The sequence below is a fragment of the Schistocerca serialis genome, chromosome 2 (genome assembly GCF_023864345.2).
Source record: "Schistocerca serialis cubense isolate TAMUIC-IGC-003099 chromosome 2, iqSchSeri2.2, whole genome shotgun sequence".
Lineage (NCBI taxonomy): Eukaryota > Metazoa > Arthropoda > Insecta > Orthoptera > Acrididae > Schistocerca > Schistocerca serialis.
In genome coordinates this window covers 802,650,859-802,666,470 of record NC_064639.1, presented here as the reverse complement: position 1 = coordinate 802,666,470, position 15,612 = coordinate 802,650,859, and the positions used below count along the sequence as shown (strand labels likewise).

Sequence of the window (15,612 nt, the reverse complement as noted above, 5' to 3'; positions counted from 1 at the left end):
TATTGGAGTTAAATGATGATAAATTTTGACAGGAATTTGTGTAAAATTATGCATGTGTTATATTGAATTGTTTGTTTACACACTGGAAAATTGGTCTTTTGCAAAATATACCAAACTCTGAAATTGCTGAGCTACCTTGCATACATAAAATTAAGACCTGTGTATCTTGGTTTATTAACTTTTTGTCTCTTCTCAAAGATGATAGCCATTATATTAACCTTCCAGTGATGTTGGCTTCAAGAAAATATTACAAACAGAACAAAAAAGAAATATTTAAATGAGTGAAAGGTAAGTCACAACAAATATAGATCAGCAACCTAAGGCCTTGTATTACACCAAGCATGTAGATCCTGAGTTGGCACTGTTTTTAAATGCAGCTCGAATGTTATTTCTGAAGAGACTGATCACCTATAGAACAATATTCTTTGGAAAAATATATACAGCTTAAAGTAGTTTTGAACAGCCTGATCACAGCTTTGATCTTAATATTAGCAGATCTGCAAATTACTTGTACATATGCTTCAGAATCCATTGTGGAATTTAATGGTCATCTTCTACACTATTTTTAACTGCTGTAGCCAACAGTTCTTGACTAGAGGTCATATTCAGTATTATAAGAAAGTTGAATAAATAAATTAATCATATTTAAAGATTAGAATATAAAAGTGTAGTGTCATCTAGCAGTAGTGTTAGTAAAACACGAGACATTAAATTCTTTGGTCTACAAGGTAACCATAAATAACACCATCATAAGAGAATAAAATATAACAGTGTATGTGTGGAATGGGTGCAAGGACATACAGAGGTGTCATCAGTTGATAATGCAACAACACTTCAGCAGTCATGTAAGAGGATAATTTTACATTCTGTCAATGTCTTCTTGCCTATCTGGGCAAAGGAAATATGACATATAATTTTTACAACTCATCATCAGTTGTGATGGCTCTTCAATGATAAAGCTGAGTTCTGTTTTCTTCACATATAACAAGAACACCATTTATAAGTAAAACAATTCCAGTTTCCTAATGTTACTCATGTCTCTCTCACATTTGATTTTCCACTGCTGTACTATTTGCTTTAAATTCAGGTGTGAGGAATGTGGCCACATAGTACACATATTGTTACATATACTTTACTTTAATTTACTGTACTCTTCTGCAGTAATAACCTAGTGTCTGACACTTCTCACACAGATGTTGAGGATGAACCTTAGACTGATCTGAAACATCGAGTCCATCTGGTTTTTCCAAAGGACGCTGGAACATAACAGTTTTGAATGAAATATCTCATGGAATATACTTATACTTACTATATACTTGCAAATGTCATCTTCTTATAATTTTTATAAATATCACATTTGTTATGGTCAGTATAGTTATTATTCAAGAATAGCAACAAGTGAATGCATACTCTAGCAGCTATACAATAATCAAAGCATAATAAACAGAAAAAAACCGCTGATCTCATCAAATGCATTATTCCTAACCCTTTAAGCTCCAGTGGTTTCTGCCGTGACCCACTATTTTCCACTTTAGCATCAAACTACCGATGCTAAAGGCATTGTTACTCCAAAACAGATGTATAAATTGGTAGGTTGTGGCAGAAATCACTGGGGCTCAAAAGGTTCTGTTAAGTTTCATGTTGTGATCTACCAGTGACGTAAAAATCGTAGAACAAATGTTAGTTTATTTGATATATTTCTACTAATAATGTCAAACTGTCAAACAAACCTGCTTATGTGGAAAGACGTGCACATGGCATTTAATGCACTGCTGGCTCATGTTGGCCCAACTGTTGCCTGACATCCACTTCCTTTTGCATTTGGGACATTTATATTCCCCGAAGCACCGCTTTTTTCCTTGGTAAGGAGTAAGCCCTTCACCTTTAGGCCTTGCCTAGAAATGATAACATGGGTGTAATTTACAGGCCCATTAACTAAAGAATGAAGAGTGGTATGGTAATATACAAACAAAACATATAATTTCTTCTTTTACAACAAGTTTTGTTTCTAATTCTCTGTTTGAAATAGAACCATCCATCTTCTCATTATTTGTCTCATAAAAAGAAAGTTATGAGATTTTTTAAGGGCTAATATATAGTTTGTATTAGATTTTGTCTGACAAGAACACCTTACCATCTTTGATAAGTGTGACATCTTCATTTATCCTGCTTGTGTTCCTGTGCTTTTTGTAAATATAATTACTTTATAATATTTGGAAATGTTATATAAAACAGTCAATTATTTAATTTCTGTTCAGCAATACCTTTTCATTAATGAAACAAATAGGCACACAAAAGTTTTCATATGTACACAAAGAGCTCCACAGTCTCCCAAAAATATGCTTCCCATTCATTTTGTTCTGTTAAATAATTTTAGATCCCATGTCTTGGATGACTTTCTTGTGCACTACTTTAAGTATACTACTTTAAGTTCCATAGTGTTCAGAGCCATTTGAACCATTTTATGAAGCCTCAACTTGTGGAAAGAGCTAATATTCCTTCACTTCCTGCCAACACTGCAACTTTCCTCATCAAATACAAAAATCAACGTGTTGAAAAAACTGAGGAGCCTATCACCAAGAAAAGAGGTTGTGTGTGACATGCAGACAAGCAACCTTAAGGTGTAATTCATGCCATAGCCTTGTTTGCAAAGGACATGTAAAAACAGTGCATACTTATGAGAAGTGTAAAGCATTTTCCGAGAATGCGCAAGACAATTAACTGTGTAGATGGAAGGAACTTTTGTGATAACTGATACCTCTTCAATATACAGAGTGTTACAAAAAGGTACGGCCGAACTTTCAGGAAACATTCTACATCTACATCTACATCTACATTGATACTCCGCAAGCCACCCAACGGTGGCGAGCAAGCTACACCGCGATGCAGAGCGCCTCTCTTGCAGAGTCTGCCACTTGAGTTTATTAAACATCTCCGTAACGCTATCACGGTCACCAAATAACCCGGTGACGAAACGCGCCGCTCTTCTTTGGATCTTCTCTATCTCCTCCGTCAACCTGACCTGGTACGGATCCCACACTGATGAGCAATACTCAAGTATAGGTCGAATGAGTGTTTTGTAAGCCACCTCCTTTGTTGATGGACTACATTTTCTAAGCACTCTCCCAATGAATCTCAACCTGGTACCCGCCTTACCAACAATTAATTTTATATGATCATTCCACTTCAAATCGTTCCGCACGCATACTCCCAGATATTTTACAGACGTAACTGCTACCAGTGTTTGTTCCGCTATCATATAATCATACAATTAAGGATCCTTCTTTCTATGTATTCGCAATACATTACATTTGTCTATGTTAAGGGTCAGTTGCCACTCCCTGCACCAAGTGCCTATCCGCTGCAGATCTTCCTGCATTTCGCTACAATTTTCTAATGCTGCAACTTCTCTGTATACTACAGCATCATCCGCGAAAAGCCGCATGGAACTTCCGACACTATCTACTAAGTCATTTATATATATTGTGAAAAGCAATGGTCCCATAACACTCCCCTGTGGCACGCCAGAGGTTACTTTAACGTCTGTAGACGTCTCTCCATTGATAACAACATGCTGTGTTCTGTTTGCTAAAAACTCTTCAATCCAGCCACACAGCTGGTCTGATATTCCGTAGGCTCTTACTTTGTTTATCAGGTGACAAATAAAGAAAAGATGTTGTGTGGACATGTGTCCGGAAACGGTTAATTTCCATGTTAGAGCTCATTTTAGTTTCGTCAGTATGTACTGTACTTCCTCGATTCACCACCATGATTTCATACGGGATACTCTACCTGTGCTGCTAGAACATGTGCCTTTACAAGTACGATACAACATGTGGTTCATGCACGATGGAGCTCCTGCACATTTCAGTCGAAGTGTTCATACGCTTCTCAACAACAGATTCAGTGACCGTTGGATTGGTAGAGGCAGACCAATTCCATGGCCTCCACGGTCTCCTGACCTCAAACCTCTTGACTTTCATTTATGGGGGCATTTGAAAGCTCTTGTCTACGCAACCCTGGTACCAAATGTAGAGACTCTTCGTGCTCGTATTGTGGATGGCTGTGATACAATACGCCATTCTCCAGGGCTGCATCACCGCATCAGGGATTCCATGCGATGGCGGATGGATGCATGTATCCTCGCTAACGTAGGACATTTTGAACATTTCCTGTAACTAAGTGTGTGAAGTCACGCTGGTACGTTCTGTTGCTGTGTGTTTCCATTCCATGATGAATGTGATTTGAAGAGAAGTAATAAAATGAGCTCTAACATGGAAAGTAAGCGTTTCCGGACACAGGTTTAAGTAGTTCTAAGTTCTAGGGGACTGATGACCTCAGAAATTAAGTCCCATAGTGCTCAGAGCCATTTGAACCATTTAATGATATTTATTTGTTAACTGTGTTGGTGAAAACTTTGTAATGCTGCTATGGTTGCTAGTAAACTGAAATTACATTCATCAACATCCCTCTCTGTTAAATAAATATATGAATTATTTTCACGAATTGTTGGAATAAAATAAGAAACAAGTGAAGCTTATAACTATGTTGGTATGAGTTATGCAAAAAGTACAGGAAGTTAGCTATAATGTATTCAGACTTATTGTAAAGGCCAAAAAACCACACACAATAGCAGACAAGTTGTTAATGCCAGCATATAAGAAATGGTAAAAATAGTCCTTGGCTCAGGAGCTTCTACGGTGCTGAAATTTCAAAAATTCCTCTTTCTGCTAATGCAATCAGCTGCCAAGCTAGTGAAATTGAAGACATTTTGAAGGGGAAAGTAAAGAGCAATTGTAAATTATCACTTCAGATCCATGAGTGCCTGATATTAATGGTCATGCACAACTTCTTTCTCGTTTTTGCAAAGAACTACCCAAACGAGCAACCGCTGAAGAAATATTTCATATGACTAATGAATATTTGTTCCATAATGAACAAACATGGGAGGAATGTGCTTCTATGACAGCCTGAGTGAAAGTACATGAAATAAGTCCTAACTTACAAACCAACCATTGTCTCATTAATAGTGAGCTTCTGGTGTTCAGCCATTGTTGATTCCATTTTCTGCACAATATTTCAATGAACAACCCAACCATCTTCTCCAAGTGCTGCCAGTTTTGCTTTTATGTGAACTCGTTGCCTGGACTCCAACTAGACATTGAGCTATTGTTGGTCTCAGGCTACTGTTTATAGCTGAGTTCGATTCCCGAAGTCCACTGTGTCCTTTGATGCTCTTTTGTTTTACAGAGCACACTCTGATACTCCATGAAATGCAAATTTCTTCAGCATAAAAGCTCACTATTTATCAACTGCACCAAGGAAACATGAGGGAGGAGGTGTTCCACAACATACACAAGTCAGTTAATCTCTGCCAAAAGAAAGGTTGACTTTTCAGTGTGCTGATGTTCCTAACAAAATGTTGAGATGAACACGTTATACCTACATTCGCTAAAATCAATCATCACCTTAACATGCCAGCAGCAAGTAGGATTATGTGCCATGGAAGCCTGGTTTAAGTAAAAGAGAGAAATTGTGAGACTTGATGGCTGCTAGTTGACACCTAAAAGAGCTTCCTTGTTTCCATTTTTACATCTTGGCTAAACTCTCTGCAGATTCTCGCGAATGGGATGACAATAAAACATGGTTGCAGGCAGAATCTAGGCAGTCAAAAACATTTACATGTCAAAAAGCAAAATCTGATTACTTGCACATTAAGCCAAGACGAGATGAGGGAGCTATACTATAATTAATCTCACTGAGAAACATGTGGACAAGGATACAATAAAGATCCTTCCTCAAGGACAAAATTTCATGCCTACTGCAAAAATGCTACCAACAGCAGGTTACTTTAGCTCTGTGGAGCATTTTGTAGTCTCTCTCCCACTGGAAACAGCAGAAGAAGTTTGCTGCAAAACTTATAGAGCAGGTGCCAATACTATGATCCTACATCTCCAAAGGAGAACAAGCACTACTGAAAAATCTATGAGCGGACAAGGAAACTGTAATTCTGCAAGCTGACAGGAACAGAACTACAGTCCAAATGTCGTGTGTTGACTACAATAAGATCTGTGGGTACAGACATATAGATGTCTGTGTCTGTCTCGAAATCTGGCAGAAGGCCCAAAGAGATTCTGGTCATACATAAGGCACACCAGTGGCAAGATGCAATCAATACCTTCACTGCGTGATAACAATGGTGAAGTCACTGATGGCAGTGCCACTAAAGCAGAGTTATTAAACACGATTTTCCGAAACTCCTTCACCAAAGAAGATGAAGTAATATTCCTGAATTCCAAGCAAGAACAACTGCCAAGGTGAGAAACATAGAAATAGATATCCTCAGTGTGGCAAAGCAGCTTAAATCACTTAATAGAAGCAAGGCTTCCGGTCCAGATTGTATACCAGTCAGGTTCCTCTCAGAACGTGCTGATACAATAGCTCCATATTTAGTAATTATACACTCCTGGAAATTGAAATAAGAACACCGTGAATTCATTGTCCCAGGAAGGGGAAACTTTATTGACACATTCCTGGGGTCAGATACATCACATGATCACACTGACAGAACCACAGGCACATAGACACAGGCAACAGAGCATGCACAATGTCGGCACTAGTACAGTGTATATCCACCTTTCGCAGCAATGCAGGCTGCTATTGTCCCATGGAGACGATCGTAGAGATGCTGGATGTAGTCCTGTGGAACGGCTTGCCATACCATTTCCACCTGGCGCCTCAGTTGGACCAGCTTTCGTGCTGGACGTGCAGACCGCGTGAGACGACGCTTCATCCAGTCCCAAACATGCTCAATGGGGGACAGATCCGGAGATCTTGCTGGCCTGGGTAGTTGACTTACACCTTCTAGAGCACGTTGGGTGGCACGGGATACATGCGGACGTGCATTGTCCTGTTGGAACAGCAAGTTCCCTTGCCGGTCTAGGAATGGTAGAACGATGGGTTCGATGACGGTTTGGATGTACCGTGCACTATTCAGTGTCCCCTCGACGATCACCAGTGGTGTACGGCCAGTGTAGGAGATCGCTCCCCACACCATGATGCCGGGTGTTGGCCCTGTGTGCCTCGGTCGTATGCAGTCCTGATTGTGGCGCTCACCTGCACGGCGCCAAACATGCATACGACCATCATTGGCACCAAGGCAGAAGCGACTCTCATCGCTGAAGACGACACGTCTCCATTCGTCCCTCCATTCACGCCTGTCGCGACACCACTGGAGGCGGGCTGCACGATGTTGGGGCGTGAGCGGAAGACGGCCTAACGGTGTGCGGGACCGTAGCCCAGCTTCATGGAGACGGTTGCGAATGGTCCTCGCCGATACCCCAGGAGCAACAGTGTCCCTAATTTGCTGGGAAGTGGCGGTGCGGTCCCCTACGGCACTGCGTAGGATCCTACGGTCTTGGCGTGCATCCGTGCGTCGCTGCGGTCCGGTCCCAGGTCGACGGGCACGTGCACCTTCCGCCGACCACTGGCGACAACGTCGATGTACTGTGGAGACCTCACGCCCCACGTGTTGAGCAATTCGGCGGTACGTCCACCCGGTCTCCCGCATGCCCACTATACGCCCTCGCTCAAAGTCCGTCAACTGCACATACGGTTCACGTCCACGCTGTCGCGGCATGCTACCAGTGTTAAAGACTGCGATGGAGCTCCGTATGCCACGGCAAACTGGCTAACACTGATGGCGGCGGTGCACAAATGCTGCGCAGCTAGCGCCATTCGACGGCCAACACCGCGGTTCCTGGTGTGTCCGCTGTGCCGTGCGTGTGATCATTGCTTGTACAGCCCTCTCGCAGTGTCCGGAGCAAGTATGGTGGGTCTGACACACCGGTGTCAATGTGTTCTTTTTTCCATTTCCAGGAGTGTATATAACCACTCACTCACAGAAAGATCCGTACCTAAAAGTTGTGGGACAAGGCCATCATCGCCCCAACGTAGGTCACCCCAGACCAGGACCTTGCCCCAAAGTAACATTATCCAAGATGGCGGCCGTGAAGTCACAGACACACCACCAAGACGACGTCGTCCCAAAGTAGGTCTCTCCAGACCAGGATTTCGCCCCAAAGTAGGTCACCCCAGACAAGGATGTCGCCTCAAAGTAGGTCACCCCACATGATGTCTGTGATGTCACTGATGACGCAAGCGCCACCCCCCCTACCACCCCCACCCCCCACCCCCCACCCCCCCGCCCCGCAGGAAGTTTGAATTTTGGCAGCAAAGTGCCATACCCCCCTTCGAGGTGGGAAGCTCAAATTCCACAGGATAATGCATCACACCACTGTTATCTCTACTAACCTAGGAAAATCGTCGGAAGATATGTCACTTGGGCTACCACCACTAACCTAACCCCTTCCCTCCCCTACCCTGCCCCGAAAAATGGCGGCAAGTTTGAATTTTGCCAGATCTTAGCGAGTGCCATGCCCACCTGGAGTTGAAGTGTATTTTAGCGAGGACAACGTCCACCTGGACTTGGAAGGAAATAGTTTAAGTCTCCACCATAATCCTCAACCGACCGCCATGTCCCCCTACCAACCCATGCTTGAGGTATATATTATCTTATGATCTTCGGAAATTCAAATTTTGTGGTATATATTATCTTTGGTGGTTACTATGCCCTTTGGATGAAATTTGCAGGCAAGTACCGATTCCCCCTTTCCTACTTTTAGCGCGGGAAGTTAGAATTTTTGAGGGAAACTGGCTTCTTCCCAACTTGCAGGGTATAATAAATGATCTACTGTAACACCTATGAAGTTCGAATTCACGAATGCCACTCCCACCTGAACTTTGAAGGAAATCTCCACCAAGATCCTCAACCGAGCGCCACGTCACCTTACCAACCCCTGTTGTTGGGCTAACATATACTAACATGTACTAAAGAGTACTAACGCGCATTAACGTGTAGCCGGCCGTGGTGGCCAAGTGGTTCTAGGCGCTACAGTCAGGAACCGCGCGACCGCTACAGTCGCAGGTTCTAATCCTGCCTCGGAAATGGATGTGTGTGATGTCCTTAGCTTAGTGAGGTTTAAGTAGTTCTAAGTGCTAAGGGACTGATGACCTCAGAGGTTAAGTCCCATAGCGCTCAGATGTCACTAACGTATACTAACATGTACTAATGTGCACAGCACTTGTCGCTATCCAAGATGGTGGGGGTAAATGGTGGGAAAACGACTCTGCCTGTGACGGACGTAAGTTTTTATTTTGCAAGTAATGTCTCCACTATGAGACCTAGATTCCAAACAACCTAGTACACATTACTGCCACCAGAGATTACTATCATCCCTCCTGTGACCTAAACCCAGATGGTGGTCTGTAGGGGAAAATGGCCTGAAAATGACTCAGGCTGCACTGGGCTGCTGGGGAGAGTAAGGAAGGAGTGCACTTTATTTATTTTGGAACATTTTACTGATGGATGGAGTATATTTATCACCCTGACACAAAGCACTCGCCCTGATGTGCTTGGGGTCATGATACACAGTCTCCAGATCTGTAAACAACTCCTACTTTTTCGAAATAATTTCAATACAGACATTCAGACTCTTCCTAAATAAAGCAGTACACAGATGTGCAGATAAGAAATCAACTCATAAACTGCCCAAATAATGCATAGCGCAGCCTACAGACCTGCTCGCAAAATAATGCAACAGACATGCAAACAATGTGTGCAGACACCACCCCCTGTCCACTAGACCTCACAGGGGGATACCGACAGTGCCGCAAAGTGACACAGCCATCAGCTGTCAAACCACGCACAGATGCCCACACGCGTGAGGCGGCGACATCTCTTTCATACTTGGTACCTGAGAAATTCCTCTCGGAATACGTAATCACCTAGGCACCATTGATGACGCGATCGAACAGGAGCAAAAAGTTATCTACAGGATGAAGAATATCCAAGCTGGGACATGTGCGTGGGTTCGTCACTACCCTCCCTCTATCTGCGGTCTGGCGAAAACGCCGCAGAAATCCGATCCAGAATAGGACAGGCTGCTTTCTCCTTAGCAATTCTAATGGACTATGCGTGACGTGTGGCTGACGCATCATCACGTGTAGCTACTTACCATCGCAAGTGCATCTAGAAATGTTCTCAATGTTATTCTGAAGCCACATTGCTATCTAATATAATAACCAAGTCGAACTGTAGTAAATCGCATAGAGTCCCAGAAATACTTAACGCGCGCTTTTGTAGTTTTCGTGTTGTCTCAGCTTGTATGCAGGGAAATTCTTGCCCTAACAGAACCTGTTTACGAAAATAGCGCAGAATAACATCTAATGCACTCTTCCCAGCGGTCCTAACGTGATACCCCAGTCCATAACGTGTTACCCTTCCTGCTTTCAACACACACAACCGTTCCCACCGCTATGTAGAGATTCCTGTATCCCAGCACAAAGGATTGGCTCCTATCGAATTTACCCGCTGAATTACTGATGCCATCGGTATTGAAGCACCATCCACCTCTTCTTCCTCTCTACAGACGCGACTTTCAGTAGTAAATTTATTTTGCACATATCGCTAAATTGCAGTGACAGTTAAACCTGCAAAATTGTTTACAGAACATCAAATACTTACCAGACACACAAGAATACTGGAAGCCAGGCGCATTTTTACCAGTGTAACTCTAATCAAATATTACGATTGCTGCTACAGTCTGACACCGATCGACGTACAGGTAATGTCCCCTCTTGACGGCTATGCTTCTGGTACGAATCTCAGTATCTATAGTGCACATAATTTTCCACATGAAAAATCTCTCTCATACCCTCACAGTTATCGATGTGCTGAATCTATACGCCCCTCACAATAGGACCCACAGTCATCTTCTCTAGTCATGCCACAACATAAGCCACAGAAACTTACAATTCAATATATACACATTTTACACAACATAAGCCACAGTAACTTTGCAATGCAATATATACACATTTTACACAAACAGTGCAGTTATCTTTTATATCTGTACAGCACCAAAAAAAATTATCATATGCCTACACTCACACAGACTTTATGTCACAATGCTCCTCAGTCCTAGGGAAACACCATCCACCTTTTCGTTCTTTCTACAGACCTGACATTCAGCGGCAATAAACTATTTTACACTGATCGTCATATTGCACCAACAACTAAATCTCGCAAAGTGCCATACATATCGTCAAATACGGAAAGACACCTACTCAATTACACTACCCTCCCACTGGGGCCAGGAGCTTGAATAGTAGTGCGTGAAACTGATCTCCAACACAGCAATATATCAATGCGTACCATGTCAATGTAGTAAACATACAATTCGTGTCCTACACCATACAAAATTACCCCTTTTACATCAGAAAGCCCTCAGTGAATTGAAGTCACTCTCAGAACTGATGTGCAAAGACAGTCTCGTTTCCTCCTCGGTATAAACTCACTACTGTTTCTGGTCCAGACCTGCCTGCTTGCCTGCGTTTCTACACCCATCTCCAGACTCTGAGATTACATGGACCCAAGTATTTCAGCACCGTTTGCCATAATATTATATCATTTTTGTGGTACTTCTCGATATCAAGCATACAGCAGTAGCCTCCCGATCGTTCATGCAACATAATTCCAAAGATATAGACGAAATTATTTCTCTCCAAACCTGAAACTTTAGCTAGGTGGAGTGTGCTCTAGACCACTGAGTAACTAGTAGCAAACAGATGAAAAACGATATTTCCACTCGCGAATACTGATCTGGCTGTTGTAAGAGATTCAAAATCATCCCTATAATTTACAAGCCAACTAAGGTCTTTCCGATGTCTAGAGGATGGCAAACCTGTCTTCCACATGCCAGATGCACACACCACAATTGATCTTCTCTCAACTACATAAAGGCGCGAAATATGGAGAAGCAGTTAACTGAGCAATTTACATGGGTGGGAATAACGGTCCAGCGCAAATGCACCTCCATACACAATCTTCTCAAATTTCCACTTGATCACAAAAGCCGCCCATCTTACAAGTGCAGTCTGAACTTAACATCATTCGACAAGAGAGAAGATTGTGTATGGAGGTGCTTCGTGCTGGACCGTTATTCTGTCCCATGTAAATTGGTCAGTTGACTGCTTCTGCACATTTTGCTCCTCTATTTAGTTGAGAGATGATTGATTGTGATCTGTGCATCTGGCATGTGGAAGACATGTTTGCCTGTCCTCTAGACATGGGAAAGACCTTAGTTGGCTTGTAAATTATAGGGATGATTTGGAATCTGTTACATCAGCGAGATCGGTATTTGCGGGTGGAATATCATTTTTCATCTGTTTGTTTCTAGTTACTCAGTGGTCTAGAGCACGCTCCACCTAGCTAAACTTCAGGTTTGTAAAGAAATAATTTCGTCTATATCTTCAGAATTATGTTGCGTGAACGATTGGGAGGCTACTGCTTTGTGCTTGATATTGAGAAGTACCACAAAAATGATATAATATTGTGGCAAATGGTGCTGAAATACTTGTGTTCATGTAATCCCAGAGTCTGGAGATGGGTGTAGAAACGCAGGCAAGCAGGCAGGTCTGGACCAGAAACAGTAGTGCGTTTGTACCGAGGGGGAAACGAGACTGTCTTTGCACATCAGTTCTGAGAGTGACTTCGATTCACTGAGGGCTTTCTGAAGTAAAGGGGGTGATTTTGTATGGTGTAGGATACGAATTGTATGTTTACTACATTGACACGGTACGCATTGATATATTGCTGTGTTGGAGATCGGTTTCACACACTAATATTCAAGCTCCTGGCCCCAGTGGGAGGATAGTGTAATTGAGTAGGTATCTTTCCGTATTTCACGATATGTATGGCACATTGCGAGGTTTAGTTGTTGGTGCAATATGACGATCAGTGTAAAATAGTTTATTGCCGCTGAATGTCAGGTCTGTAGAAAGAACGAAAAGGTGGATGGTGTTTCCCTAGGACTGAGGAGCATCGTGACAAAGTCTGTGTGAGTGCAGGCATACGATAATTTTTTCGGGTGCTGTACAGATATAAAAGATAACTGCACTGTTTGTGTAAAATGTGTATATATTGCATTGTAAAGTTGCTGTGGCTTATATTGTGGTATGACTAGAGAGAATGACTGTGTGTCCTATCATGAGGGACGTATAGATTCAGCACATTGATAACCGCGAGGTTATGAGAGAGATTTTTTTATGTGGAAAATTATGTGTGCTATAGATACTGAGATTATTTCCAGAAGCATACCCGTCAAGAGGAGTCATTTCTTGTACATCGATCGGTGTCAAACTGTAGCAGCAATCGTAATATTTAATTGTAGTTACACTGGTAAAAATGTGCCTGGCTTCCAATATTCTTGTGAGTCTTGTAAGTATTTGATGTTCTGTAAACAACTATGCAGGTTTAACTGTCAATGCAATTTAGCGATCTGTGCAAAATAATTTTACTGCTGAAAGTCTCATCTGCAGAAAGAAAGAAGAGGTGGATGGTGCTTCGACACCAATGGCACTGTAATTCGGCGGGTAAATTCGATAACAGCCAATCATAATGCTCGATTCACTCACATTCTTTATGCTGGGATATAGGAGCATCTACATAGCGGTGGGAACGTTTGTGTGTGTTGAAGCAGAAAGGATAACGTGATGGACTGGGGTATCACGTTAGGACCGCTGGGAAGAATGCATTAGATGTTATTCTGCGCTATTTTCGTAAACAGCGTCTGTTAGGGCAAGAATTTCCCTGCATACAAGCTGAGATAACACGAAAACTCCTACAAAAGCGCACGTTAAGTATTTCTGGGACTCTATGCAATTTACTAGAGTTCAACTTGGTTATTATTTTAGATAGCAATGTGGCTTTGGAATAATATTGAGAACATCGCTAAATGCACTTGCGATGGTAAGTAGCTACGCATGATGAAGCATCAGCCACATGTCACGCATAGTCCGTTAGAATTGCTAAGGAGAAAGTAGCCTGTGGTATTCTGGATCGGATTTCTGCAGCGTTTTCGCCAGACCACAGATAGAGGGAGGGTAGTGACGAACCCACGCACGTGTCCCAGTTTGGAGCATCTTTGTCCTGTAAATAAGTTTTTGCTCCTGTTTGATCGCATCATCAACGGTGCCTAGGTGATTATGTATTCCGAGAGGAATTTCTCAGGTACCAGGTATAAAAGGGATGTCGCCACCTCATGTGTGCGGGCATCTGTGTGTGGTTTGACAGCTGACAACCACATCACTTCGAGGGGCTGTGGTATCCTCCTGTGCTGGCTATTGGACAGAGGGTGGTGTCTGCGTACGTTGCTTGTGTGTCTGTTGCATTATTTTGCGAACAGGTCTGTAGGCTGCGCTATGCGTTATTTGGGCAGTTTACGAGTTGATTTTGTGTCTGCACATCTGTGTACTGCATTATTTAGGAAGAGTCTGAATGTCTGTATTGAAATTATTTCGAAAAATTAGGAGTTGTTTACAGATCTGTAGACTGTGTATCACGATCCCAAGCACATCAGGGCGAGTGCTTTGTGTCAGGGTGATAAATATACTCCATCCATCAGTAAAATGTTCCAAAATAAATAAAGTGCACTCCTTCCTTACTCTCCCCAACAGCCCAGTGCAGCGTGAGTCATTTTCGCGCCATTTTCCCCCACAGACCATCATCTGAGATTAAGTCACAGGAGGGATGACAGTACCCTCTGGTGGCAGTAATGTGTAGTAGGTCGGTTGGAGTTTAGATCTCGTTGGGGAGACATCGCTTGCAAAATAAAAACTTATTCCATCTTAGGCAGCGTCGTTCTCCCACCATTTTGGATGATGTCATGCGCTATGCACTTTAGTACATGTTAGTGCACGTTAGGGTACGTTAGCCTGACAACGTGGGTTGGTAAGATGACATTATGGTTGGTTGAGGATTGTGGTGTAGACTTTAACTATTTCCTTCCAAGTACAGGTGGGCGTGGCACTCGCGAAAATTCATTCCAAATCCAGGTGGGCGTGGCACTCGCGAAAATCTGACAAAATTCAAACTTTCCGCCATTTTCTAGGGGAGGGGAGGGAAGGGAAGTGGTTAGGTTAGTAGAGATAACCGTGGTGTGATGCATTATCCTGTTGGAATTTGAACTTCCTACCTGGAAGGGGGGCGTGGCACTTTCCTGCCAAAATTCAAACTTCCCACTATGGGGATGTGGTAGGGGGTGTGGCACTTGCGTCATCAGTGACGTCACGGACATCATCCGGGGTGACCTACTTTGGGGCGAAGTCCTTGTCTGGTGTGACCTACGTTGGGGCGAGGTCCTGGTCTGGGGTGACCTACTTTGGGTCGACGGAGGCCTTGTCCTACTAGTCCTAAAGACTGGAAAATTGTTCAAGTCACACCAATACCCAAAAAGGGAAGTTGAAGTAATCTGTTGAATTACAGGCCCATATCACTAACGTCGATTTGCAGTAGGGTTTTGGAACTTATACTGTATTCGAACATTATGGAGTGTGTCGAAGAAAACAATTTATTAACACGTTGTCGGTACGGATTCAGAAAATATTGTTCTTGCGAAACACAACTAGCTCTTTATACTCAAGATGTAATGAGTGCTATCGACGGGGGATGTCAAATTGATTCCAATTTTTAGATTTCCAGAAGGCTTTCGA

General features: G+C 42.8%; 1 protein-coding gene across 1 annotated transcript in view; it reads right to left on the bottom strand.

The window, feature by feature from the left end:
- Positions 1–758: 758 nt before the first annotated feature.
- Positions 759–15,612, bottom strand: part of LOC126458047 (zinc finger CCHC domain-containing protein 24-like) — a 203,653-nt gene continuing 188,799 nt past the window's right edge. The window contains exons 4-5 of the mRNA XM_050094840.1: positions 1,731–1,895; positions 759–1,256 (exon numbers count right to left, since the gene is read on the bottom strand). Of these exons, the coding sequence (XP_049950797.1) occupies positions 1,143–1,256; positions 1,731–1,895 (279 nt within the window). The 3' untranslated portion in view covers positions 759–1,142. The remainder of the gene's footprint in view (positions 1,257–1,730; positions 1,896–15,612) is intronic.